Source organism: Scyliorhinus torazame, chromosome 29 (genome assembly GCF_047496885.1).
Source record: "Scyliorhinus torazame isolate Kashiwa2021f chromosome 29, sScyTor2.1, whole genome shotgun sequence".
Lineage (NCBI taxonomy): Eukaryota > Metazoa > Chordata > Chondrichthyes > Carcharhiniformes > Scyliorhinidae > Scyliorhinus > Scyliorhinus torazame.
In genome coordinates, this window is record NC_092735.1 from 26152217 (window position 1) to 26177758 (window position 25542).

Genomic DNA, 25542 nt, shown 5'->3' on the forward strand with positions numbered 1-25542 from the left:
CAGAGGCGGAGTCCCCCAGGGTTCCAAACCCGGTCTTAAAGGGGCCTACGCATTAAGGGTACATATGTATACAGATATCATTCACCACAGTGTACCCGGCCCGTCTTGGCCTGACTTTTAAGGAGAGAGACTATTACTTTGATGCACTGGAGGAGGCGGATGAGTTTGCAAAGAAACATGGACTGGGGGCATACTAATTGTTCATTGTTAGGTGCATTTGTATCTGTATTTATTGTGGGATGTTTGTATTGTGGGTGAGGGTATGTTGTAATGGGGAATTTCTGGGGGGGTGGTTCTGGGCAAGTTCTTGGGGTTTGTATTTTTGGGGTTGTTTGTGGGATTGGTGTTGGTTTTCTTTTATATTAAAATTAGATGTGGGCGGGGGTGGTGCTGGTTGTCGGTATGATTACCTTTCTGGTTTTACCCTGCGCGGGGGTCACCCTGCTATCTGTAAAGTTAGTTAACGGGAGTGGAGGTATCTGCAGCTCATTACTTTAGGGTTTTTAGTTTAGGTAATGAGTTTAGGATTTTTGTCCTTGTTTTGTTTGAGATTGCGCTGCCCCGCTGCCGTTTTCCGATACAGAATTCACCACGTGCCTGCGGTAGCCACTTTGAGGATTTGGAGGTTTAGGCAGCATTTTAGGTTGTGCTCCATGTCGATGTTGGCCCCTATTTGTAGGAACCATTTGTTTGTGCCATCTGGCTTGGACCAATCATTCAGGGCTTGGGAAAGGGAGGGTTTGGGGACATGTTTATTGAAGGGAGTTTCGTCCGGATGAAGGAATTGTTGGAGAAGCTCCAGCTCCCGAGAGCTAAGGTATTTAGGTACTTGCAGGTTCACAAATTTTTGAGTAAAGAGATTCCTTCATTTGCCCTGGCACCGTCATCCTCATTTTTGGATAGGGTCCTGTCCTGGCCGGGTTGGGTGAGTGGAGGATTTTGGATATCTATGGCGACGGAGCAGGTTTCGTTGGAGGAAGTAAAGATACGGTAGGATGGTGAACTGGGTCCGGTTTTTGATGAGGGGGTGTGGAGTGAGGCTCTTCACAGGGTCAACTCCACCTTGTCTTGTGCTAGGCTCAGCTTGATCCAGTTCAAGGTGGTGCTGAGGCGCACTTGACCAGGGTACGGATGAAAGGTTTCTTCTCGGGGTGGAGGGTAGGTGCGAGTTTGTGCTAGGGGACCAGCAAATCTATGCACATGTTTTGATCTTGCCCTAAACTTGTAAGCTTCTGGGTTTCCTTTTTCAGCACCATGTTGGAGATTCTGGGCATTCAGCTGGAGCCTTGCCCGTTGTGGCTATTTTTGGTGTATCGGACTCGCCGGTGCTGCAGATTTAGCACACTGGGCTAAATCGCTGGCTTTTAAAGCAGATCAAGGCAGGCCAGCAGCACGGTTCGATTCCCGTACCAGCCTCCCCGAACAGGCGCCGGAATGTGACGACTAGGGGCTCTTCACAGTAACTTCATTTGAAGCCTACTTGTGACAATAAGCGATTTTCATTTCATTTTCAGATGGGGATGAAGGCGAACGTCCTCGCCTTTGCCTCGTTCATAGCCCGGAGGTGAGTTCTGCTCGGGTGGAGGTCCCAAGTACCGCCCAGTGCCTCGGCCTGGCTGAGTGATCTGATGGAATTTTTGTATCTTGAGAAGGTTAAGGGATCAGTGGAAGGATTCCACTCGAGGTGGCAGCCTTTCATCTCTTTTTTCATGGAATTAGTTAGCATCAGTTGCTCGGGTTTGGTTTTTGTTGAGTTTTGTTTGTTCATGGGGGACTGGGGTATTTGTGGGTGAGTGAATTTTACAATGTTTGTTGTATGTTATTGTTTTGTTTTACTTTGTTACAATGAAAAATGTTTCTGCACAAAAGCATATTTTGTTTTCAAAGGCTTTGGAAAGGGAGCAGAAGAGGTACCCATAATATCCCCAGGAGTCCTGAAAAGTTTTTTTTAAAAATTATTTTGGTAAACATAAGTAAAGGCCGCAGTGCGGCATACAGCCGGGACTAGCGATCAATCCAGTCCCAATCCTGGCCGGCTTTTGAGTACCTGGTTCAAGAGCCCCAGCTGCTCGGCCTCCGCTCAGCGGTGGAGCTCGTATTGCACGAGCCCGACGTGAATATCAATTGGCTCATCCACGTGGGTCTCGTGAAGGCTATTACAGTACCGGAGATGAGGAGCTTTGGGTCCATGGGGAGACTAAAAGAACTGGGATTCTTCTCCCTAGAGCAGAGAAGGCAAAGGGGTGATTTAATGGAGGTGTTCAAAATCTTGAAGGGTTTCTATGGATAGGGAGAAACTGTTCATTGACAGGAGAGTCGGTAATCAGAGGACACAGATCTAAGATAATTGGCAAAAGAACCAAGGGAAATTAGGAGAAATAGTTTTACACAGCAAGTGTTCCGATCTGAAATGCATTGCCTGAAAGGATGGTGGAAGTTTATTCAATGGTAACTTTCCAAAAAGAATTGCACATGCTGGTTTAGCTCAGTGGGCTAGACAGCTGGTTTGTGATGCAGAACAAAGCGAGCAGCGCGGGTTCAATACCCATACCAGCTGAAATTCTAAATTCTCCCTCCGTGTACCCGAACAGGCGCCGGAATGTGGCGACTAGGGCTTTTCACAGTAACTTCATTGCAGTGTTAATGTAAGCCTACTTGTGGCAATAAAAAGATTATTATAATATTATTACTACAAATAATAATACTTGAAAAGTAAATAAAATGCAGCACAATGGGGAAAGAGCAGGTGCAGGTAGGACTAACTGGCGAAGAGTCGGCACAGGCGTGCTGGACAGTGAGGCCTCTTTTTCTGCCGTGTAGATCTGTACTTTTTCTGCATTAACCGTCAAGTGGCTGGACCAATGAATGTAAAGAAAAATCAGATGGAGAAGAGGTAATTCAGCAGATTCTAAGTTATCCAACCCAGCTATCATCTCAGCGATTTGGAGAGGTTACCAAAGAGTGAACAACCCCCTGACTTGCACAGGAGTTAAACTTCTAAAGTCAGATTGCTGAAACGGCAGAACACTTGAGCAAGAAGAAACCACCGAGTAGTTGTTGAGTGGAATAGATGGTCGAGTAAATGAATCCAGAGTGATGTGCGGTTATGTTATTACACATATAGAAGGGCTTACGTTTCACAGAGTTTGATTTTCAAAACTGGTGTTTCATTTCATTCGTAAAATATGAATATGGGGAAGAGTTCAATGTTCAGAAGGTTGTTGAGAACCTTGGGTGAAATTCTCCCGAAACGGCGCGATGTCCGCCGACTGGCGCCCAAAACGGCGCCAATCAGACGGGCATCGCGCCGCCCCAAACGTGCGGAATGCTCCGCATCTTTGGGGGCCGAGCCCCAACATTGAGGGGCTAGGCCAGCGCCGGAGGAATTTCCGCCCCGCCAGCTGGCGGAAACGGCATTTGTTGTCCCGCCAGCGCAACATCCCCGGGCGGCGCATGCGCAGGAGCGTCAGCGGCCGCTGACAGTTTCCCACGCATGCGCAGTGGAGTGAGTCTCTTCCGCCTCCGCCATGGTGGAGACCGTGGCGGAGGCGGAAGGGAAAGAGTGCCCCCACGGCACAGGCCCGCCCGCGGATCGGTGGGCCCCAATCGCAGGCCAGGCCATGTGGGGGCACCCCCCGGGGCCAGATCGCCCCGTGCCCCCCCAGGACCCCAGAGCCCACCCACGCCGCCTTGTCCCGCCGTTCAAAAGGTGGTTTAATCCACGCCGGCGGGTCAGGCAATTTATCTGCGGGACTTCAGCCCATCTGGACCGGAGAATCGAGCGGGGGGGCCCGCCAACCGGCGCGGCGCGATTCCCGCCCCCGCCGAATCTCCAGTGCCGGAGACTTCGGCAACCGGCGGGGGCGGGATTCACGCCAGCCCCCGGCGATTCTCCGACCCGGCGGGGGGTCGTAGAATGACGTCCCTTACCTCAGTTATTTGTGAGCTCACCTGCTTTTAGTTTGAGTAGGGGGGCACGGTAGCACAGTGGTTAGCACTGTTGCATCACAGCTCCAGGTTCGATTCCCAGCTTGGGTCACTGACTGTGTGGAGCCTGCACGTTCTCCCCGTGACTGCATGGGCTTCTTCCCACGGTCCAAAGATGAGCAGATTAGGTGGATTGGCCATGCTAAATTACCCTTAGTGTCCAAAAAAATTAGGTGGGGTTACTGGGTTACAGGGCTAGGGTGGCGTGGGGTGATCTTTCCAAGGGCCACTGCAAACTCAATGTGCCGAATGGCCTCCTTCTGCACTGTAAATTCTATGATTCTATGAAGCCCCTGTTGGGATGTTTTATTTTGTAAAAGGCATTGTATAAATACTGTTATATAAATAAATGCTGTTATTTTCGTGGTCAGTGTTGGCGAACCAATGCCTGTGTCCAGAAACATTTGCTGAATATTAGCACAGCAATTAAGCCCCACCCACCCCCCCAGCCAACAGTCAACATCTGTACGAAATGATGCTTTATTTCCTCTGATTTAAAATATATAAATTAAATGTACTCACTAAACATTAGGGATTCAATCATATCCATGGTAACCCGTGCAAAAATCTTCTCAATTGCCTGTAGAAAGTTCCACCTGCTTTCACTGCTGGGAATCACCTTGCAGATTCTATGGACCATTTTCACAGTCCAGTCCATGCAGTATCCATCCTTTTCACATACCTGTGCACAAAATTCCAGGTATTGATATCTACTACAAGCACAAACATTATGCCAGGGATTATCATGAAATAAAAAATAAAAGCGCTGCTTTGCAATTTGATAAGCAGAAACTCCTGGAAATGAACTCCAGGCCACCCAGCATCTGAAAGAGGAAGATAGGGTTAACATTTCAAATGCGACCTTTCATCAGGATCAGAGATCAGGGGCAAAGTAAGGCTGCCTCGGTCTGCCCCAACAATATGCCATTAACCAGCCTCTGAAGAATACCACCTGAAGCAAAAGTTAACATTTCAACTCCTCATCCCCAACCAGCCAACCTTACAGTCCCTCTCAGTATGTTTGCCAGCTTAATGCCGATTTCATTGTTTCAGGGATATTTTGTGTGGTACCCTGAATAGGAATTGTTCAAAGTCATCACCCCATGTTGGGGTCTTACAATCAGCAATGAAAAATAATTTTTGCCCCATTAATTTTGGTCAGAATCAAAGATCAAATTTTGGTTGTGAAGGGAAAGAATTGTTCTCAACACACTGGCCTTTGCAATTTTTGATTTTAAAAATCCTGGCAGGTATCTATAATAATAATGAATAATAATAACCTTTATTGTCACAGGTAGGCTTACATTAACACTGCAATGAAGTTACTGTGAAAAGCCCCTAGTCACCACAATCCGGCGCCTGTTCGGGTACACTGAGGGAGAATTCAGAATGTCCAAATTACCTAACTGCACATCTTTCGGGACTTGTGGGAGGAAACCGGAGCACTAGGAGGAAAGCCACGCAGGCACAGGGAAAACGTGCAGACTCCACACAGACAGTGACCCAAACTGGGAATCAAACATGGGACCCTGGAGGTGTGAAGCAACAGTGCTACCTATCCACTGTGCTACTGTGCTGCCCAATGCCATGATTTAGAATGTGGGTCTCTGAGATTACTTTTCAGTCCACTTTTAATTTTTCATAATCTTTCTTAATAACATTCCCCGTCTCTAAACTGTGCTTACCCAGCCTTTATCCTCTAACCACAGCACTTTACAAAGGCAGACAAATTGAAAAATATCAGCTTAGTTACACTCATAACTGTAATAGCCTGAGGATACCAGAACGTAACAAATATTTTTTCCCATGTCTAATAGAATCTGATTCAGTTATTTTCATTTTACTCACCAAAGACAGGAACACAATAAGTGTGGCAAGTTCATTGAGCCTCCCATTCACTGCTTTATTGGCCAAGAACGTAAAGCACATGTTATTCCCACAACAAATCAGAAGACGAGCACTGTTCTCCAGGAGCCACTCTTGAGGGAAACCTGGAATAGATGCAGCCTCTGTCATCACTCTCTTTCAAATTTTTCCAAACTTCTCCTCTTTTCAGGCCTCTTTTCCTCAAGGCATAAACTCCTGTTGGAGTACATTTTCACGGGCATCAGCATCTGCCTAGTACCTTGCCCAAGTGATCATTTCTCATGTGGGAGTCTAGATAGTGGATGTGAGCAGACTGTTCAACTCCTAAGGCATCATATTAAAGCTCCATCCTGTCTTTGCCTAAAGGGGGGCCGTAGCGATCACCCGGGGTCTGAAACAAGCTTTTAGCATCTCTTTTTAATCAAAGCCTGCCTAAGGCCAACTGCATGTAACATCCTCATGTCTGACCCAAACAAGATCGACTAATTTACCACATGCAATGAATCAAACCTGGGATCTACTCAGTACCATTAAGTTCAGTGTGTTTATGTACTGAAATGAGGCTGGTGCGCAGACAATCCATCTAATTACCAGAGAACACAAAGAGCAAAGTTAACGCCCCAAGTAAAACTAGAGGTTATACAGAGTAGTAGATGCATTGCCTGGGCTTACATCAACAACATTCCATATTTAGTCGGTCAACGCATTGGAAGAAATAGCTGCTGGTCATCAACAAGGGTTGATGATTAGAAAGAGACTTATAGATATGGATGATCAAATCTTCTAGAGGATATTATGGTCCCTGTGCTGTTGGGAAGGTAGAAATGTCAACCATAAACTTTATCTCTAAGATGCCTTCAAGCTCAGTTTCTTCATGTGATTCAATTTGCTTTCTTCTCAGTAACTCTTAACCCTCCATCACAAAAGTTCATACCTCTATTTCTATTTTACTTATAATACCAGGCAGCGCTTTTCTGAATTAACTTATTATGCTTCTTTTAAACCTGGAATTAGCCATCTGTTTTTTAATCATCTTTATTAGTGTCACAAGAAGGCTCACATTAACACTGCAATGACGTTACTGTGAAAATCCCCGAGTCGCCACACTACGACGCCTGTTCAGGTACACTGAGGGAGAATTCAGAATGTCCAATTCACCTAACAAGCACGTCTTTCGAGACTTGTAGGAGGAAACCAAAGCACCCGGAGGAAACCCACGCAGACACGGGGAGAACGTGCAGATTTCACACAGTCACCCAAGCCGGGAATTGAACCCAGGTTCCTGGCGCTGTGCTTTACATTTCTCCTCACTGAATGCCACATTGAGCCTCATTTTGTTTTTACATGAAACTAAGAGTCATCACATCATCCACCAGTCTTATTCAATCTTTCCCAGGGCTTCAAAACCGTGAAACTCATTACATCTCAGTTTTTCCTTTCCCTTACAATTTTTAGGCTTTTTACAAAAAGCAATTACCTGCTAATTCTTCTAACAAGGTGAAAATGTCATCAGCTGTCCATTCCTTGGCATTTTCATGCAGCAACCTAATCGCTGCTGCAATACCCTTAATACTGTCCTCGCTTGCAGGTAATTGGGTCATATGATGCCAGTGGATCTGACCTGAGGATGGAATATATACAAACAACAGCATCTTGCATTTACAACGCACCTTTAAAGTGGTTGACACCATATAACTCATCATACAGAAAAGAATATTGAGTATACTAGAGGATGGCCAATGTTTGTGACACTGTGGGCGCGATTCAATGGAAAATTTCAAAGTCTGGTTTTGGGCGCGTTTGGCGGGTTGTTTCATGACGGACACGGTGGCAAGATCGCAGCCAGTATTCAACGGCACTTAGTGCCAAAAATAAACCCCGACGAGATTCTCAGCACTACTGGTTCCCTCGTCGCCAGATTCACCCGGCTCACGCCTCAGCAACTCACTGCTAACAAGGGGGAGTTGCTTTTAAATGCTCCCTCATCACTCACTCCCAGTCAACATACAAGCATGGCAGCGCGCAGACCTGCTCGTCGCTCTACGGATGCGAGCTAGCCAGGTTTCTTGACTCTGTGGCTGAGAGGCAGACCACACTGTTGCCCCAAGGGGGGTCAGAGGACCAGCAGCAGAGTCAGCCTGGGAGGCAGTGGCAGCGGGTGACAGTATGGGCAGCATGATAAAGAGGACCGCCGTCCAATGTAGGAAGGAGACAATCAATCTCCAACGAGCTGCAAAGGTAAGTTTCTACCTCTCTCCTGATATCAGTTTCGCCTGCCAACCTTCAATTTCCCAAACCACATCCCAAATTACTGGCTGACACCTCGCACCCTCCCTACATCTGATCTTCATGCTTGTTCCTCAGATCCCCCTGGCACATACCAGCGCAACTCCTTCATGACCAGGGGTGGTACCCACACATGCCACCTGCTTTAGACTCCCCCGACCCATCAAATGTGCGGCTCACAATGCCCTCTCTTTGTCTCCACAGGAAAAGATAGCCCAAAATAAACGGGAAAGGGCCGAGACGGGGAGCAGAGTCCCAGAAATTCGGGTCCTCGCCCCCTAGGAGAAATGGCCCTGGAAATCGTGGTGTTGCCCGAGAAGAGAGTAATCACCACAGCGAGGTTGGCCTGCACCAGAAAGCTAAGGATCTACCGCCCTTTCACCCTGATGATCTGTCTCAAATGAGTAGTTTATGTCAGACAAAATGATCCTTCACTCTCCTTGACCACATGTCCATTGACTTGCAGGATCTCCATCTGATGAGGCCAGGCCATTATTGTGCCAGGTTCCCGTTTTTGAAAGGAGTACTAAACGAAGCCTCCCGCTGGCTGGTCATTGCCGGGAGGCCACTGCATTCAACTTCAATCACGTTAATGAAATGAAAATGAATGCAAATAAAGGTTAATGATATTCTCGCCATTTTTGGGTGTGATCCGGAACTCGCCATCGCGAGCAGGCTGGGGGAATTGAAAAATGCTCGCTCCTGGCACACATCTTGATTTTGGCCTTTCCGCTAATCACCCATCACCCTGGATTGGCGCCTGGCTCAACACAGTGGTTGAATCGCGCCCTGTATCCCAACATGAATATGAACCTTCACAAGGGAAAAACAAAACTAGAAAAGCACCATAGAATAGTATAGCATGTAGGACATTTGGCACATGAAGTCGGTGTCAGCTCTTTCAAAGACCACTCCAGTCCTCATTCCCCAAATCCCTACAAAACTTTATTCTCTCATTTATCATTTCCCTTATGAAAATTATTATTCAATCTTTTCCAACACTCTAAGGCAGTGCATTCCACACCACTCATTGCATGAAAAAACATTTTCAAGTTATTTCCACTTCTTTTACCGACATCTTAATTTACCCTATAAATCGTCACAGTTTTAAACTCCTCCATCAAATATTCTCTCAGCCCTCCCAGCTCCAAGAAAAACAACCTCAATTCCTCCAGTCTCACCATGTAATCCTAACCCCGCGAACCATTCTAGCAAATCTCTCTGCCCCCTCTTCAAAATCTTTGCATCCATCCCAGAGTCTGGCATCCAGAACTGGGCATAAGACTCCAATGGGCCAAACCATTTGTTCACATGTGAAAGTGCTGATTCTTATTGAGATGGTACCAGGCATACCACTTATCGTTTGATATTTCATACAACAGGCAATAAAAAGGATGGGCTTTGGGGAGGTGGTTGGGAGGCGGGGGTGTAGTCAGTGTCCTATGATGCCCATCATCATTTTTTAAAATATATATTTTATTCAAAATTTTTGGCCAACCATGACAGTACATTGTGTATCCTTTACACAGTAATATAACAATATAAATAACAATGGCCAGTTTTAAGCAAGAAATAAATAATATATAAACAACATCGAAATTAAAAAAACAAAACTAAGTGGCAACTGCCTTGTCCCAAATAAATACTCTCCAAAAATACAATTTAGCAGTCCAATATACAATTACCTATAACAACAACCTATACATATTTTACATATACACTAACTTCCCTGAGAGTCCTTCTGGTTCCCCCCCCCCCCCACCCCCTGGGTTGCTGCTACTGTCTTCTTCTTTTCCATTCCCTCTATCTTTCTGTGAGGTATTCGACGAACGGTTGCCACCGCCTGGTGAACCCTTGAGCCGATCCCCTTAGGACGAACTTAATCCGTTCCAACTTTATAAACCGTGCCATGTCATTTATCCAGGTCTCCACACCCGGGGGCTTGGCTTCCTTCCACATCAACAGTATCCTGCGCCGGGCTATTAGGGACGCAAAGGCCAAAACATCAGCCTCTTTCGCCTCCTGCACTCCCGGCTCCTCTGCAACCCCGAATATAGCCAACCCCCAGCTTGGTTCGACCTGGACCCCCACCACCTTCGAAAGCACCTTTGTCACCCCCACCCAAAACCCCTGTAGTGCCGAACATGACCAGAACATGTGGGTGTGATTCGCTGGGCATCTCGCACACCTATCCGCTACTCCAAAAATTTTGGAGTATATATGCTCCAGTCATATGCGCCCTGTGTAACACCTTAAATTGTATCAGGCTTAGCCTGGCACACGAGGACGATGAGTTTACCCTACTTAGGGCATCAGCCCACAGCCCCTCCTCAATCTCCTCCCCCAGCTCCTCTTCCCATTTCCCTTTCAGCTCATCTACCATAATCTCCCCCTCGTCCCTCATTTCCCTATATATGTCTGATACCTTACCGTCCCCCACCCATGTCTTTGCGATCACTCTGTCCTGCACCTCCTGCGTCGGGAGCTGCGGGAATTCCCTCACCTGTTGCCTCGCAAAAGCCCTCAGTTGCATATACCGGAATGCATTCCCTTGGGGCAACCCGTATTTTTCGGTCAGCGCTGCCAGACTTGCAAACGTCCCATCTACAAACAGATCTCTCAATTGTGTTACTCCTGCTCTTTGCCATGTTCCAAATCCCCCATCCATTCTCCCCGGAGCAAACCTATGGTTATTTCTTATCGGGGACCACACCGAGGCTCCCGTCTTACCCCTGTGCCGTCTCCACTGCCCCCAGATTTTCAGAGTAGCCACCACCACCGGGCTTGTGGTGTATTTCTTCGGTGAGAACGGCAATGGCGCCGTCACCATAGCTTGTAGGCTAGTTCCCCTGCAGGACGCCCTCTCCAATCTCTTCCATGCCGCTCCCTCCTCTTCTCCCATCCACTTACATACCATTGAGATATTGGCGGCCCAGTAGTACTCACTTAGGCTCGGTAGTGCCAGCCCCCCCCCTATCCCTGCTACGCTGCAAAAATCCCCTCCTCACTCTTGGGGTCTTCCCGGCCCACACAAAACTCATGATATTCTTCTCAATCCTTTTGAAAAAAGCCTTCGTGATCACCACCGGGAGGCACTGAAACACAAAAAGGAATCTCGGGAGGACCACCATTTTAACCGCCTGCACCCTCCCTGCCAGTGACAGGGATACCATGTCCCATCTCTTGAAGTCCTCCTCCATCTGTTCCACCAACCGCGTTAAATTTAACCTATGCAATGTACCCCAATTCTTGGCTATCTGGATCCCCAAGTAGCGAAAGTCCCTTGTTACCTTCCTCAGCGGTAAGTCCTCTATTTCTCTGCTCTGCCCCCCTGGATGCACCACAAACAACTCACTTTTCCCCATGTTCAGTTTATATCCTGAAAATTCTCCAAACTCCCCAAGTATCCGCATTAGCTCTGGCATCCCCACCGCCGGGTCCGCCACATACAACAACAAATCGTCCGTATACAGAGATACCCGGTGTTCTTCTCCTCCCCTGAGTACTCCCCTCCACTTCCTGGAACCCCTCAGTGCTATTGCCATGGGCTCAATCGCCAGTGCAAACAATAATGGGGACAGAGGACATCCCTGCCTCGTCCCTCTATGGAGCCGAAAATATGCAGACCCCGTCCATTCGTGACCACGCTCGCCATCGGGGCCCTATACAGCAGCTGTACCCATCTAATATACTCATCTCCAAAGCCAAATCTCCTCAACACCTCCCACAAATAATCCCACTCCACTCTATCAAATGCTTTCTCGACATCCATCGCCACCACTATCTCCACTTCCCCCTCTGGTGGGGGCATCATCATTACCCCTAGCAGCCTCCGTATATTCGTATTCAGCTGTCTCCCCTTCACAAACCCAGTTTGGTCCTCATGGACCACCCCCGGGACACAATTCTCTATCCTCATTGCCATTACCTTGGCCAGAATCTTAGCGTCTACATTCAGGAGGGAAATAGGCCTATAGGACCCGCATTGCAGCGGGTCTTTTTCTTTCTTTAGAAGCGATATCGTTGCCTCTGACATAGTCGGGGGCAGATGTCCCCTTTCCCTCGCCTCATTAAAGGTTCTCATCAGTAGCGGGGCGAGCAAGTCCACGTATTTCCTGTAAAATTCAACTGGGAATCCATCCGGTCCCGGAGCCTTCCCCGCCTGCATGCTCCTAATTCCTTTCACTACTTCCTCCATTTCGATCTGTGCTCCCAGTCCCGCCCTCTCCTGCTCCTCCACCTTAGGAAATTCCAGCTGGTCCAGAAAACACATCATTCTCTCCTTCCCATCCGGGGGCTTAGCTTCATATAATCTTTCATAGAATGCCTTGAACACTCCATTCACTCTCTCCGCTCCCCGCTCCATCTCTCCCTCCTCATCCCTCACTCCCCCTATTTCCCTCGCTGCTCCCCTTTTCCTCAATTGGTGGGCCAGCAACCTGCTCACCTTCTCCCCATATTCGTATTGTACACCCTGTGCCTTCCTCCACTGTGCCTCTGCAGTACCCGTAGTCAGCAAATCAAATTCTACGTGTAGCCTTTGCCTTTCCCTGTACAGTCCCTCCTCCGGTGCCTCCGCATATTGCCTGTCCACCCTCAGAAGTTCTTGCAGCAACCGCTCCCGTTCCCTACTCTCCTGCTTTCCTTTATGTGCCCTGATTGATATCAGCTCCCCTCTAACCACTGCCTTCAGCGCCTCCCAGACCACTCCCACCTGGACCTCCCCATTATCATTGAGTTCCAAGTACCTTTCAATACACCCCCTCACCCTTAGACACACCCCCTCATCCGACATTAGTCCCATGTCCATTCTCCAGGGTGGACGCCGTTCTTTTTCCTCCCCTATCTCCAAGTCCACCCAATGTGGAGCGTGATCCGAAATAGCTATGGCCGTATACTCCGTCCCCCTCACCTTCGGGATCAGCGCCCTTCCCAAAACAAAAAAGTCTATTCGGAAATAAACTTTGTGGACATAGGAGAAAAACGAAAACTCCTTGCTCCTAGGTCTACTAAATCTCCATGGGTCTACTCCTCCCATCTGCTCCATAAAGTCTTTAAGCACCTTGGCTGCTGCCGGCCTCCTTCCAGTCCTGGACATCGATCTGTCCAGCCCTGGTTCCAGCACCGTGTTAAAATCTCCACCCATTACCAACTTCCCCACCTCTAGGTCCGGGATACGTCCTAACATGCGCCTCATAAAGTTGGCATCATCCCAGTTCGGGGCATATACGTTCACTAAGACCACCGCCTCCCCCTGTAATTTGCCACTCACCATCACGTATCTGCCCCCACTATCCGCCACTATGGTCTTTGCCTCAAACATTACCCGCTTCCCCACAAATATAGCAACACCCCTGTTTTTCGCATCCAGCCCCGAATGAAACACCTGTCCCACCCATCCTTTGCGTAGTCTAACCTGGTCTATCAGTTTCAAATGCGTCTCCAGTAACATAACCACATCTGCCTTAAGTTTCTTTAGGTGTGCGAGTACCCGTGCCCTCTTTATCGGCCCGTTCAGCCCTCTCACATTCCACGTGATCAGCCGGGTTAGGGGGCTCTTTACCCCCCCCCCTTGTCGATTAGCCATCCCCTTTTACCCAGCTCTTCACCCGGTTCCCACGCAGCTGTGTCCCCCCCAGGCGATGTCCCCCCGCCCCGCCCACCCCACCCCATACCAGCTCCCCCTTCTCCCCAGCAGCAGCAACCCAGTAAATCCCCCCCTCCCACCCCCCCCCGCTAGATCCCCCACTAGCGTAGTTACACCCCCCATGTTGCTCTCAGAAGTCAGCATACTCTGGCCGAGCTCGGCTTCCCCCCGTGATCTCGGCTTGCACCGTGCGACGCCCCCTCCTTCCTGCTTCCCTACTCCCGCCATAATTATCATAGCGTGGGAACAAAGCCCGCGCTTCCCTTTTGGCCCCGCCCCCAATGGCCAACGCCCCCAACTCCTCCACCTCCCTTCCTCCCCCCCCCACAACCTGTGGAAGAGAGAAAAGTTACCGGGTCGCAGGATTAACAACATAAAAATCCTCTCTCCCCCCTTTTCCCCCCCTCTTCGCCCCCCATATTCGCCCCACCACTTTGTCTCGAACGTTCTTTTTTAATAACCCACTCATTCCGATTTCTCTTCAACAATAAATGCCCACACCTCATCCGCCGTTTCAAAGTAGTGGTGCTTCCCTTGATATGTGACCCAGTCTTGCCGGCTGCAGCATTCCAAATTTGATCTTCTTTTTATGAAGCACCGCCTTGGCCCAATTAAAGCTCGCCCTCCTTCTCGCCACCTCCGCACTTCAGTCTTGATATACGCGGATCACCGCGTTCTCCCGTCTACTGCTCCGAGTTTTCTTTGCCCATCTTAAGACCATCTCTCTGTCCTTAAAACGGAGGAATCTCACCACTATGGCTCGAGGAATTTCTCCAGCCCTCGGTCTTCGCGCCATAACTCGATAGGCTCGCTCCACCTCCAGCGGACCCGTCGGGGCCTCCGATCCCATCAACGGGTGCAGCATCGTGCTCACATATACCCCGACGTCCGCCCCATCTGCACCTTCAGGAAGACCAAGAATTCTTAAATTCTTCCTCCTCGCATTATTCTCCAGCACCTCCAGCCTTTCCACACATCGTTTATGGTGTGCCTCGTGCATCTCCGTCTTCACCACCAGGCCCTGTATATCGTCCTCATTCTCGGCAACCTTTGCCTTCACGATCCGAAGCTCCCGCTCCTGGGTCTTTTGCTCATCTTTTAGCCCTTCAATCGCCTGTAATATCGGGGCCAACAGCTCCTTCTTCATCTCCTTTTTAAGCTCTTCCACGCAGCGTTTCAAAAACTCGTGTTGTTCAGGGCCCCATATTAAACTGCCACCTTCCGACGCCATCTTGGTTTTTGCTTGCCTTCCTTGCCGCTGCTCTAAAGGATCCACCGCAATCCGGCCACTTTCCTCTCCTTTTTCCATCCGTATCCAGGGGAGATTCCCTTCTGGTTTACCGCACAGTGCTTTTAGCCGTTAAAATTGCCGTTGGGGCTCTTATTGAGAGCCCAAAAGTCCGTTCCGCCGGGAGCTGCCGAAACGTGCGACTTAGCTGGTCATCGCCGCACCCGGAAGTCCATGCCCATCATCATTGATGAGCCTCACACTTATTTATGAGGTTCACACATTGAGAATAATAATTTGAGTGAGGTATTATCGAAACTTGCTTGCACCCACGAAACTGCTTCAGCAAAAGTCAGGCACTTCAAAAATAAGAGGGAAGTATTTAAATTGCATAAGTGTTCTATGCCTCAGGTGGCAAGGTGGTGCAGTGGTTAGCACTGCTGCCTCACGGTGCCGAGGACCCGGAGTCCTGTGGAGTTTGCACATTCTCCCTCTGACTGCGTGGGTCTCAAAAAGATGTGCAGGGTAGGTGGATTGGCCATGCCAAATTGCGCCTTAATTGGGGAAAAAAATAATTGGGTACTCTAAATTTATAAAAGAAAAGTGTTCTCTGCCAGTCCTTACCATCGCTGAGGGACATGGGCCCATACAGCAAGTACAGCAGTCTTGCTTGGTTCACCATCGGCCATGGCTTCAGGATGCGAGTCAGCCAGAAAGCTATATCGCACTGGTGCTCCCAGTGATCTAAGAGAATGCGGCGATAAAACAGACGGACCTGTAGCTCCAGCTTTCTAGTTGCACCTATTTGAAGCACAACACAGAAAAGTTGTAGAAATTCTAAAATCCCAAGACAACGATGTATTATTTATGGATTTCAGATCGCCAGAGTAAATATTTATGTCATCCAGAATTCTATCCTTCAGACTGAATAGCACTGCGTGGATTTGTTGAGTGTTGGGGATGTAGCAGGAAAGATATTGGGACAAGAAAATGGGCGGATGAGTAAAATTTAACACTGTAGGTACAATAAAAAATTCTTACAATTTGCTCTGCAAAGTTACATTTAATCTTGATCCATCCCTCTCTCTCTCTCTCTCCCTCCTCCCCCCACTCCTCATGAGAAAGAAGTAAACCAGGTAGTAAGACTAATAAATGTGGTGAAAATAATAACCATGGATAGTCACATTATCTGATAGTCTAGGTCGGATTTTCAAAGTGGGATCAGGAACCCGATACCCAGATGAATTTCAGATTCCCAACCCTGTACGTTTCCCTAGAGACCTAGAGACCAATAACTTTTAATAATAAATTTGAACTTCCAGTTAATAGCTGAAAGGGTGACACAGCAAGATTTCAGATTTAGTAACCTTTACTGTAACAAAAGACTGAAATCTACACTGACTAAACATTATCTTTGTCGGCAACTAATGTGGTACTTTAAACCACTAAACAGAACATTCCCCTTTTTCTATTAGCAAGACTGAAAACATACTTCAAAGATATAGGACGGGATTCTCCGACCCTCCACGCTAAAATCGTGCTCGACGCAGAGAATCACCCAAAATAGGCCCCCACGCCGGGACGCGATTCTCCGTACACCAGGGAATCGCCACCATTCGCGCGTGCGCGATTGACGCGGCGCCAGTCGGGGGCCGTTGGAAAAGGCCCCCTGGCGATCCTCCGCGGTCGACCGGCCGAGTTGCTGCCGGCGTGGTTCTAATGTGGTTCCACCTGGCAGGAACTCGGAGTCGCGGCTGATGTGGGTGTTATGGTAGGGGGGGGCGTGGGGATCGCACACCGGGGGGGGGGCTCAACGGCAGGCAGGCCCGCGATTGGGGGCCACCGATCGGTGGGCCATCGCGATCTGGGAGTGACCTATCTTTCTCTGCGCGGACCTGCTGTGTGGGTCCGCCATGTCGGTGGCGCCCGCGCCGAGGTGAACCGCCGCACACATGCGCAGACACGCTTGCGGTCGCCATGCGCATGCGTGGCCGCCCGGACTGTACAGCAGGGCCCCGTCGGCAGCCAGAGCTGCGGGACGCACTCCGGAGGTCTACTAGCCCCCTGGAAAACGGGGAATCACCCCAGACTTTCCAGGAAAAAGTCCAGAGTGATTCCCGCCCATTTTCCGGCGGGCGTGGGGTCTTAGTCCCCCAAAGGGAGAATCCCGCCCATACTTTGCATTGGCCTTCAAGTAGACATTCAATTCTCCCAGAATTCAGTGCAAAGTGATTCTTAACTCCCTTTATTTTTGTTCTTTTCCTTTCTCAGCCTGGAAACATTTCATCCCAGAACTGTCTTTCACTGTGAAGTTTCTTTCCCCTGGAGATTCTTCCACATGAGGCAAATCGTCAAGCCTCGTTTTAAATCCTAATGAATTTGGTCTTTTCGATCTGAGAGTGAGCTCCCACCCGCATTCCTGTATGGTGAACCACAGTGGCATGCTGCCTACAGCTGCTCTCGCTCTCCTGAATCATGGAAAACAAACCTTGTCTTTAAGATTTCAGGAAGCTCTAAGACCATTCCTTTCTCAAAGCCCATCACCATGGCAAATGGAATCACTTGGGCCTTGTATTCAGGTAGAAATACTGATTAACTTTCCTTGGAAGTAAATGTATCATTTAAAGAACCGTGATATTCTCAACACTTTCCTCAGACTTTGGAGTCTCACAGTCACTCACTGTTTGCACATAGACTGTTATCAATGTCTCCAAGTGTAAATGCTTTGCATCTTGTTCCCAGTAAAATAATTTGGTCCTTCCATTAATCTTTAACAGCCCCCTCCCTCACCCAAGCCTGTTAGGCAGACAACAGAACAGGCCACATGACCCTCCCTTCATTTTACACTAAATTAAAGTCACAGTCCCAAATTATAATTTTCTCAACCTCATAACTGCAACAAACCCATTTCTCAATATCACCGTTGCAATGCTGTTTCTAAATTCAAATGGCCTAGTGTCCAGGAGGTAAACTCAATGCCCAAGAACAGACATCAAAGGTGGGCTGCCAGCCTGGAATCAGTGGTAAAGGCAGGTGGCAAACATACTAGGAGCTATCAAAGAGAGCAGCCAGCTCCTCAGAGTTGACAGGACGGAAAGAGGCCATGAAAGGATCTATCTCTCACATTGGCAGAAGTAGGTCTTGGAAAAAACAGGTTTAAAGAAACAAAGACAGATATACTTTAATTGGGTCCGTGGCAGCTGTGTACTAACATGTACCTGACTGTTCAGATTTGCCGAACTAAAGTTTAAAAATTCAATTCTGCGCCAAACAGGCCCCTTAATAAACTCCTTAAGGAGCTTAAGGGGTTATTAATTTGCAGCATGAGGTTCCTGTCCCCTCCTCCTGCCAGTCCTTTAAAAATTGTGTTGGGATCCCAAGGAACGTGGCTTTCATGACCCGCCCCAGGTCTAGGAGCTCTTGCGCGAGAGAAATTGCTGGTAGATCCTTTTTCAAATTGAAAATGGTGAGCAAAAGGATAATGGCCTGCTGCCTCACGGCGCCGAGGTCCCAGGTTCGATCCCGGCTCTGGGTCACTGTCCGTGTGGAGTTGGCACGTTCTCCTCGTGTTTGCGAGGGTTTCGCCCCCACAACCCAAAAAGATGTGCAGGGTAGGTGGATTGGCCACGCTAAATTGCCCCTTAATTGGAAAAAAAATGAATTGGATACTCTAAATTTATGGGGGGGGAAAGGGATGATGTCATATCCAAAAGACATCCTGGGAACAAATAAGGGGCTGGTTTAGCACAGGGCTAAATCGCTGGCTTTGAAAGCAGACCGAGGCAGGCCAGCGGCACGGTTCAATTCCCGTACCAGCCTCCCCGAACAGGCGCCGGAATGTGGCGACTAGGGGCTTTTCACAGTAACTTCATTTGAAGCCTACTTGTGACAATAAGTGATTTTCATTTCATTTTCATTTTTCATTTCAAATGTCTATCAGTAGACAAATGCCATAAAACATAAGCACAAATTCTTTAGTCCTTCAAGTTAATAAGTGATGGCCTTTTCTGGACCTTAACTAAATAGGTTTATGCTCTCTAATACTGCAAAAATGTCTTTTGCTGCCATAAAACCTCATCAACAAAAGCACATAGAACGCTCTAATGTGATCGGAGATAGATTGCTGGGCTGGAGGTAAATAACAAGGTTTTCTTCCACTGTCAGTTGCTATTGCAGGGATATGCCACTGGCAAAGATGCAGAGCGCACACGAGGCACTTCCCCTAGAGGGAGAAAATTGGATGAGCTCCCTGGTTTCTTTATCCTCCTTGCCTTTTAACAATCAGCTCAAGAACAGTATTGGCAAAAGCCTGGGAGCAGGTTACCTGGCTATTTAAATGCCTTCATGGCAAGGAACGCATTTAAACTGCTGTTTGTGTATGGGGCTTATAAAACATCTGTATAGACATTTGATGACTCAATGGATAAATGAACTCTTGATGTGGTACTAAGCCACACAAACCAAAAAAGTCCCAGGTTGTTTGCTCCCGTGTAGTTGAAGAGCTGGCCTCTAGCTGGGCCAGCAGTTGACCTCATCACCCCTGGGTTGCGGAGGAAGAAAATCTTCCATTGTTCCTGCTCCCGGTCGTTTTCCAATGACTTGAGCTTCCTTGTATGAGTTTCATTGTGGATAGAGAGCTTTGTTGAGTCTAACCAGGCCAGATCTGACAGACTCAATCATTTCACGTGGTCAAAAATGAAAAAAGGACTTGCATTTATATAACACCCTTTTACAACCTCAAGCATCCCAGACGTTTTACAGCCAATGAAGTATCATTCACTCATAGAATGGTTACAGCACAGGAGATCACTCAGCCCGTTGCGTCCACACGTGTTCTCCGCAAGAGCAACTCAGCTAGCCTCCTTTTCTCCATTGCCCTGCAAATATTTTCTATTCAAATTATTCAATTATCTTTTGAAACCACATTTGAATCTGCATCCACCGTGCTCTCAGGCAGTGCATTCCAGATTCTAACCACTTGTTGTATACATTTTATGAAACCCTAGCTGCTATTGTAATGTAGGAAATATCGGAGCCAGATTGCACACAAGTTCCCACAAACAACAATGCAATTATGGCCAGATAATCTGTTTTGAGGTGTTGGTTGAGGGATAGATATTGACCAGAATACCAGGGAGAAGTCCCCGGTCTTTATTTTTGAAGTAGTGCCATAAGATCTTTTAGGTTCACCTGGTTGGTGCTTGGAGAAAGACCTGACCCCAATCCACTCTCAGCGACATCTTACTGATGTGCCATTAGTAGTGGGATGGAGAGTGAGAAATCACAGGAATGCAAAAATGCAAGTCCTATCGGTCCATTACACAGCACTTCAATGCTCTGGGGAGCCCCACAGCTTAGGCTCTTTCACGCAGCTAAATAATCAGGCTGATATGTTATTCCCTCGGAAAGGAGGCAGCACAGAGAGTTTAAACTTCTCTGTCACTTGACAAACTAAATAATACTGCAGCATCCTCTGGTGGCAAAAATTAAATGCTGCAACTGAAATTCTTATTTAAGGGTGTTAAAGCCAAGGTTTGCCAATCGTTTATTTTATCGCTGATAATAAATAACCTTTTTATTTTCTAACCTAATGGAGCCATTTTCTTTCATTCAATTACCACAATCATTAAGCTATTACAATTGGAAAATCTAGAGCTAACTATTATCAGTATTTTGGAACTAGACCATGAATCCTATTTGTACATCCCTCTTCAAAAGGAGTCAACCATCAAGCTCCTTATTACACATCAAATAGCTACCAGAAATAATAATAATCTGTATCAGTGTCACAAGTAGGCTTACATTAACACTGCAGTGAAGTTACTGTGAAAATCCCCTTGTCGCCACACACGGGCGCCTGTTCAGGTACACAGAGGGAGGATTCAGAATGTCCAATTCACCTGATAAGTACGTCTTTCGGGACTTGTGGGAGGAAACCGGAGCACCTGGAGATAACCCACCCGACATGCGGAGAACATGCAGACTCCACACAGACAATGACCCAAGCCGGGAATTGAACCTGGGACCCTGGCGCTATGAAGCAACAGTACTAACCACTGTGCTACCATGCCGCCCAAATCTAAAGGTTATGTATGGAACTTGTCATCCTAGTCATTTCGTACACATGCATATATTCTTTTCTTGAAGCGCACGCTTCTTGTTCTTACTAGCCGCACTCTAGAACTTTGCCCAAGTGTCAATTCTTCATGTGTGAGCCTTGTGTGTAAATGTTGACAAGCTATTTTATCATACAGGGAAGCTCAAGTCATTGGAAAACGACCGGGAGCAGGAACAATGGAAGATTTTCTTCCTCCGCAACCCAGGGGTGATGAGGTCAACTGCTGGCCCAGCTAGAGGCCAGCTCTTCAACTACACGGGAGCAAACAACCTGGGACTTTTTTGGTTTGTGTGGCTTAGTACCACATCAAGAGTTCATTTATCCATTGAGTCATCAAATGTCTATACAGATTATTTTTGGTTAAACGGTGATTGTTTTCGATGACTTCACCAGGGCTTCTGGCTGCAAAGAACTTGCTGAGCCCAGCATTACATGGGTGCTGAATTAACAGACAGAGCTGGAATGACATGTTCACTGAAGCAAATTGCTGTTAATGGTTGAATCGCTCATATTTTCTCTCAACTCCAGAACACTGTCAAGCTTAGCAATCTTTCTCAGGCGCTTCCCTCACCCATACGTTCCTTCAGCTTAGTTAAAATTACGCTTCTATCAATTTACATGTATGCCATGGTTTGCAATATGCTTATACTGATTGGCCTTGTCTGCTGCATTGTCATTTCAGCCAATTTACCTGGTCTGCTGCACACCACACTTTGCATTTTCCGTGGCAGATTTGCACTTTCGTTCAGAAAGTTAAACACACGATGACACTCCAGCTCATCCCATCCTGCTATGAGAGTCTGCAGGAAGGCCAAAGAAAATATACATTAAAAGGCAAAGCAAATATGGAGTTCTCTTTTTCTGCCTCCCTTCATTTATTTGATTGCTTTCTTTCCTTCAGAAATCTCCCAATTTCACAATTGAGATGAAGGATTACTTCTCCAATAAAGTCCCTCTAAAAACATCCAGGAGAATGAACAGGAGCTAGGTTAACTCATACACAATATTTTCTTCCGGTCAAGTCATGCCACAGCATATAAATCGAATGGGTAAGAAACAAAATAAAACCTGCCCCAATTTACACTAAAAGGTAGTGTAGACATTAGGAAGGACATAAGATGGTTTTAGGCTGGAAATGGAAAATAATGGGTTCAGATCTCCCGGTCTCCAGATAGTCATAACCCAGAGGTACCCCGGAGGATGTGCTGGGGGATTGCTTGAAAGTTCCAATGCAAGGAATTTGAAGGAATTACCCGGGAAGTTACAACTTCGTTGGCCAATTCCTCTGCGTCCAGAGCCCTCCGAAACTCTTGATGCAAAGTTGGAGACTTTAGATAGTTCCAACTTACTTACAAATAGTTACCCAGAAAAAATTATACGGATTAATACCAGTTCTAATTCCTGGGCAACTAAGTGACTGACCCCCTCGACTCCCCACTGGAACCCCCTGAAAAAAAACCACCCATCAACTAACCCCACCCCGACTACCCAATGATCCCCACTCCCAACTACTCCCCCCTGACAACTCCATCATCGTCCCCCCCACCACGACCACCCAGCTACCCCTCCACTGCAACACTGACCACCCCGATCACTAGACTACCCACCCCCCCATCTGACTGCACCCTTACATCCCGGAAAGTTTTCAGGATGACCTTTAGGGCCTTTCTTTTGGTGAGAGCAGAATTTTTTAAAATTCAATTATTGGATGTGGACCATGCAGTCTAGGCTGATATGTATTGCCCACCCTTAATTGTCCTTGAGACGGTGGTGGTGAGCTGCCTTCTTGAATCGTTGCAGTTCCTGTGGTGTAGGCACACCCACAGTGCTGTTAGGGAGTTTCAGCATCAGTGACAGTGAAGAAATGGTGATATACTTCCTAGTCAGGATGATATGTGGCTTGGAGGGGAACTTCTAGGTGATGTTGTTCCTATGTATCTGTTGCCCTTGTCCTTCCACAGCTGGTAATGGTCGTGGGTTTGGAAGGTGCTGCCTACGGAGCTTTAGTGAGTTCCTACAGTGCATCTTCTCAGGGCACTGGGGTGGGCAATAATTTCCAATCTTCACAATGCCATCCACATCCCAAGAATTAATGAGCTGTGTTGTGAGTTGCCATAAAGCATAGTCATCCTTTCAGATTATCCAAGGGCAAAAACATAAAGACCATTCGGCCAATTGCGCCTGCTCCTTCCACAGTCTACGCATGACTGTCTAACACTAGCCTCCTCAACCCAAATTTCATACCCTCCACATACTTATGTGAATCAAACAAATCTATTATTATTTCTATGACCCCGTAACACCATTTTAAAACAGGAATTGATTTAAAAAGGGGGAACAAAAACAACTGACAATAATTTGGGAAAATAGTTAGACCATAAAACCATCAGACGTAGGAACAGAATGCGGCCATTCGGCCCTCGAGTCTGCTCTGCCTTTCAATGAGATCATGACTGATCTGATCTGATAATCCTCAATTCCACTTTCCCACCTTATCCCGTTAACCCTCGATTCCCTTACTGATTAAAAGACTGTCTATCTCAGCCTTGAACATACTTAGTGACCCAGCCCTCTACAGCCCTCTGTGGTAAATAATTAAATTCCATAGTAGATCTATACAGTCTTTTAAAATATTACTAATGTGTTACACTACTGTTAACAGAATCACAGCAGGAGCATATTCAGCCCGTTGTGTCTGTGCCAATAAACCTTGTGTCATTCTCCATCTCTTACCATCTCCCTTTTCAGATAATAATCCAATTCTTCTTGAACGCCTTGAAAACCTCAATGTAACATCACTACTTATAATATGACTGCCTGAGCCTTACCTGCAATAACATCCCGAAACAGGCAAATCCTGAACACTGTGCAAACATAGTACAGCCGCCCATCCTAAAGCACGGATTCTGACCAAGGGAAAGAATAAAAAGGCACTTTCAAGAGCAATATTAACAGAGAAGCAGAAGATATCGGAACAAAAAATCTAGGATAACCTTTAATGACAGCCCATTCAGGGTTGCCTAGTTCTGATAATGAATCACATTGAAACATCGACCATTGCTTTTCTTTCAGATGCTGATTGACCGGTGGCAAATTTACAGAATTTTCTTTTTTATTTCATGTATTCAGGATTCAAACAAAGAACAAAGAACAAAGAAATGTACAGCACAGGAACAGGCCCTTCGGCCCTCCAAGCCCGTGCCGACCATACTGCCCGACTAAACTACAATCTTCTACACTTCCTGGGTCCGTATCCTTCTATTCCCATCCTATTCATATATTTGTCAAGATGCCCCTTAAATGTCCCTATCGTCCCTGCCTCCACTACCTCCTCCGGTAGTGAGTTCCAGGCACCCACTACCCTCTGCGTAAAAAACTTGCCTCGTACATCTACTCTAAACTTTGCCCCTCTCACCTTAAACCTATGCCCCCTAGTAATTGACCCCTCTACCCTGGGGAAAAGCCTCTGACTATCCACTCTGTCTATGCCCCTCATAATTTTGTATACTGTAATGTTTCTTTTTGTTTTGGACCTGAACAAACATTTGGAATTGAACTACATAGCCAAAGTTGTAGAATGGAAGGTTGAGGAATGAATGAGCAATTTGTACAGTGCACTGGCCATGCAGATTGCACCTTTAGTCTTGTGTGCAGCTCTTGATGCAAAACACATCCAATTTCTGGAGGTATTGCAGAGAAGAGCCACGAGGCTGACCCTTGAAGTCAAAGATCTGACAAATTGAATAATTTGGGCTTTTCAGCCAGGAAAAGAAGCAATTGAGAGGTGATCTTACACAGAATTATAAATTACAGAGAGACAGGGCAGCACAGTGGCCCAGTGGTTAGCACTGCTACCTCACGCCGCCGAGGACCCGGGTTTGGTCCCAGTCCTGGATCACTGCCCGTGTGCAGTTTGCACATTCTCCCTCGTGTCTACGTGGATCTCACCCCCTCAGCCCAAAAAGATGTGCAGAGTGGGTGAATTGGCCACGCTAAATTGCCCCTTAAATGGAAAAAAAAGAATTATGTATTCTAAATTTATTTTAAAAATTTAAAAATTACAGAAACATGCCATTTGGCGCAGCAAATCTATGCCTGTATTTATTCTCCACACACCAGTCCCCTCTCAACACATTTCATCCAACCCAATTGACACATTCTTCTATTCCTTTCTTTTTCAAGTATTTATTTTAGCTTCTCTTTCACATGCATTTATGATACTTTCTGCAACCACTCCATGTGGTACCTTGAACGGGACTCTCCGGTCGCAGAAATCGTGTTCGGCGATTGGCCAGAGAATACACGTTTCCGACCAAATAGGGGGCAGCGCAGCTTTGGTGATTGTCCGTCCCCTCCAAAGCGGCGTACTCTGCTAGTACACCGCAGGCCATACCAACGGCCTCAGGACGT

General features: G+C 47.2%; 1 protein-coding gene across 1 annotated transcript in view; it reads right to left on the minus strand.

Moving 5' to 3' along the window:
- Nucleotides 1–25542, minus strand: part of LOC140403957 (F-box only protein 47-like) — a 61675-nt gene that overhangs the window by 11903 nt on the left and 24230 nt on the right. The window contains exons 6-11 of the mRNA XM_072492246.1: nucleotides 23961–24038; nucleotides 21824–21932; nucleotides 15639–15815; nucleotides 7331–7474; nucleotides 5836–5978; nucleotides 4510–4669 (exon numbers count right to left, since the gene is read on the minus strand). Coding sequence (XP_072348347.1) covers nucleotides 4510–4669; nucleotides 5836–5978; nucleotides 7331–7474; nucleotides 15639–15815; nucleotides 21824–21932; nucleotides 23961–24038 — 811 coding nt within the window. The remainder of the gene's footprint in view (nucleotides 1–4509; nucleotides 4670–5835; nucleotides 5979–7330; nucleotides 7475–15638; nucleotides 15816–21823; nucleotides 21933–23960; nucleotides 24039–25542) is intronic.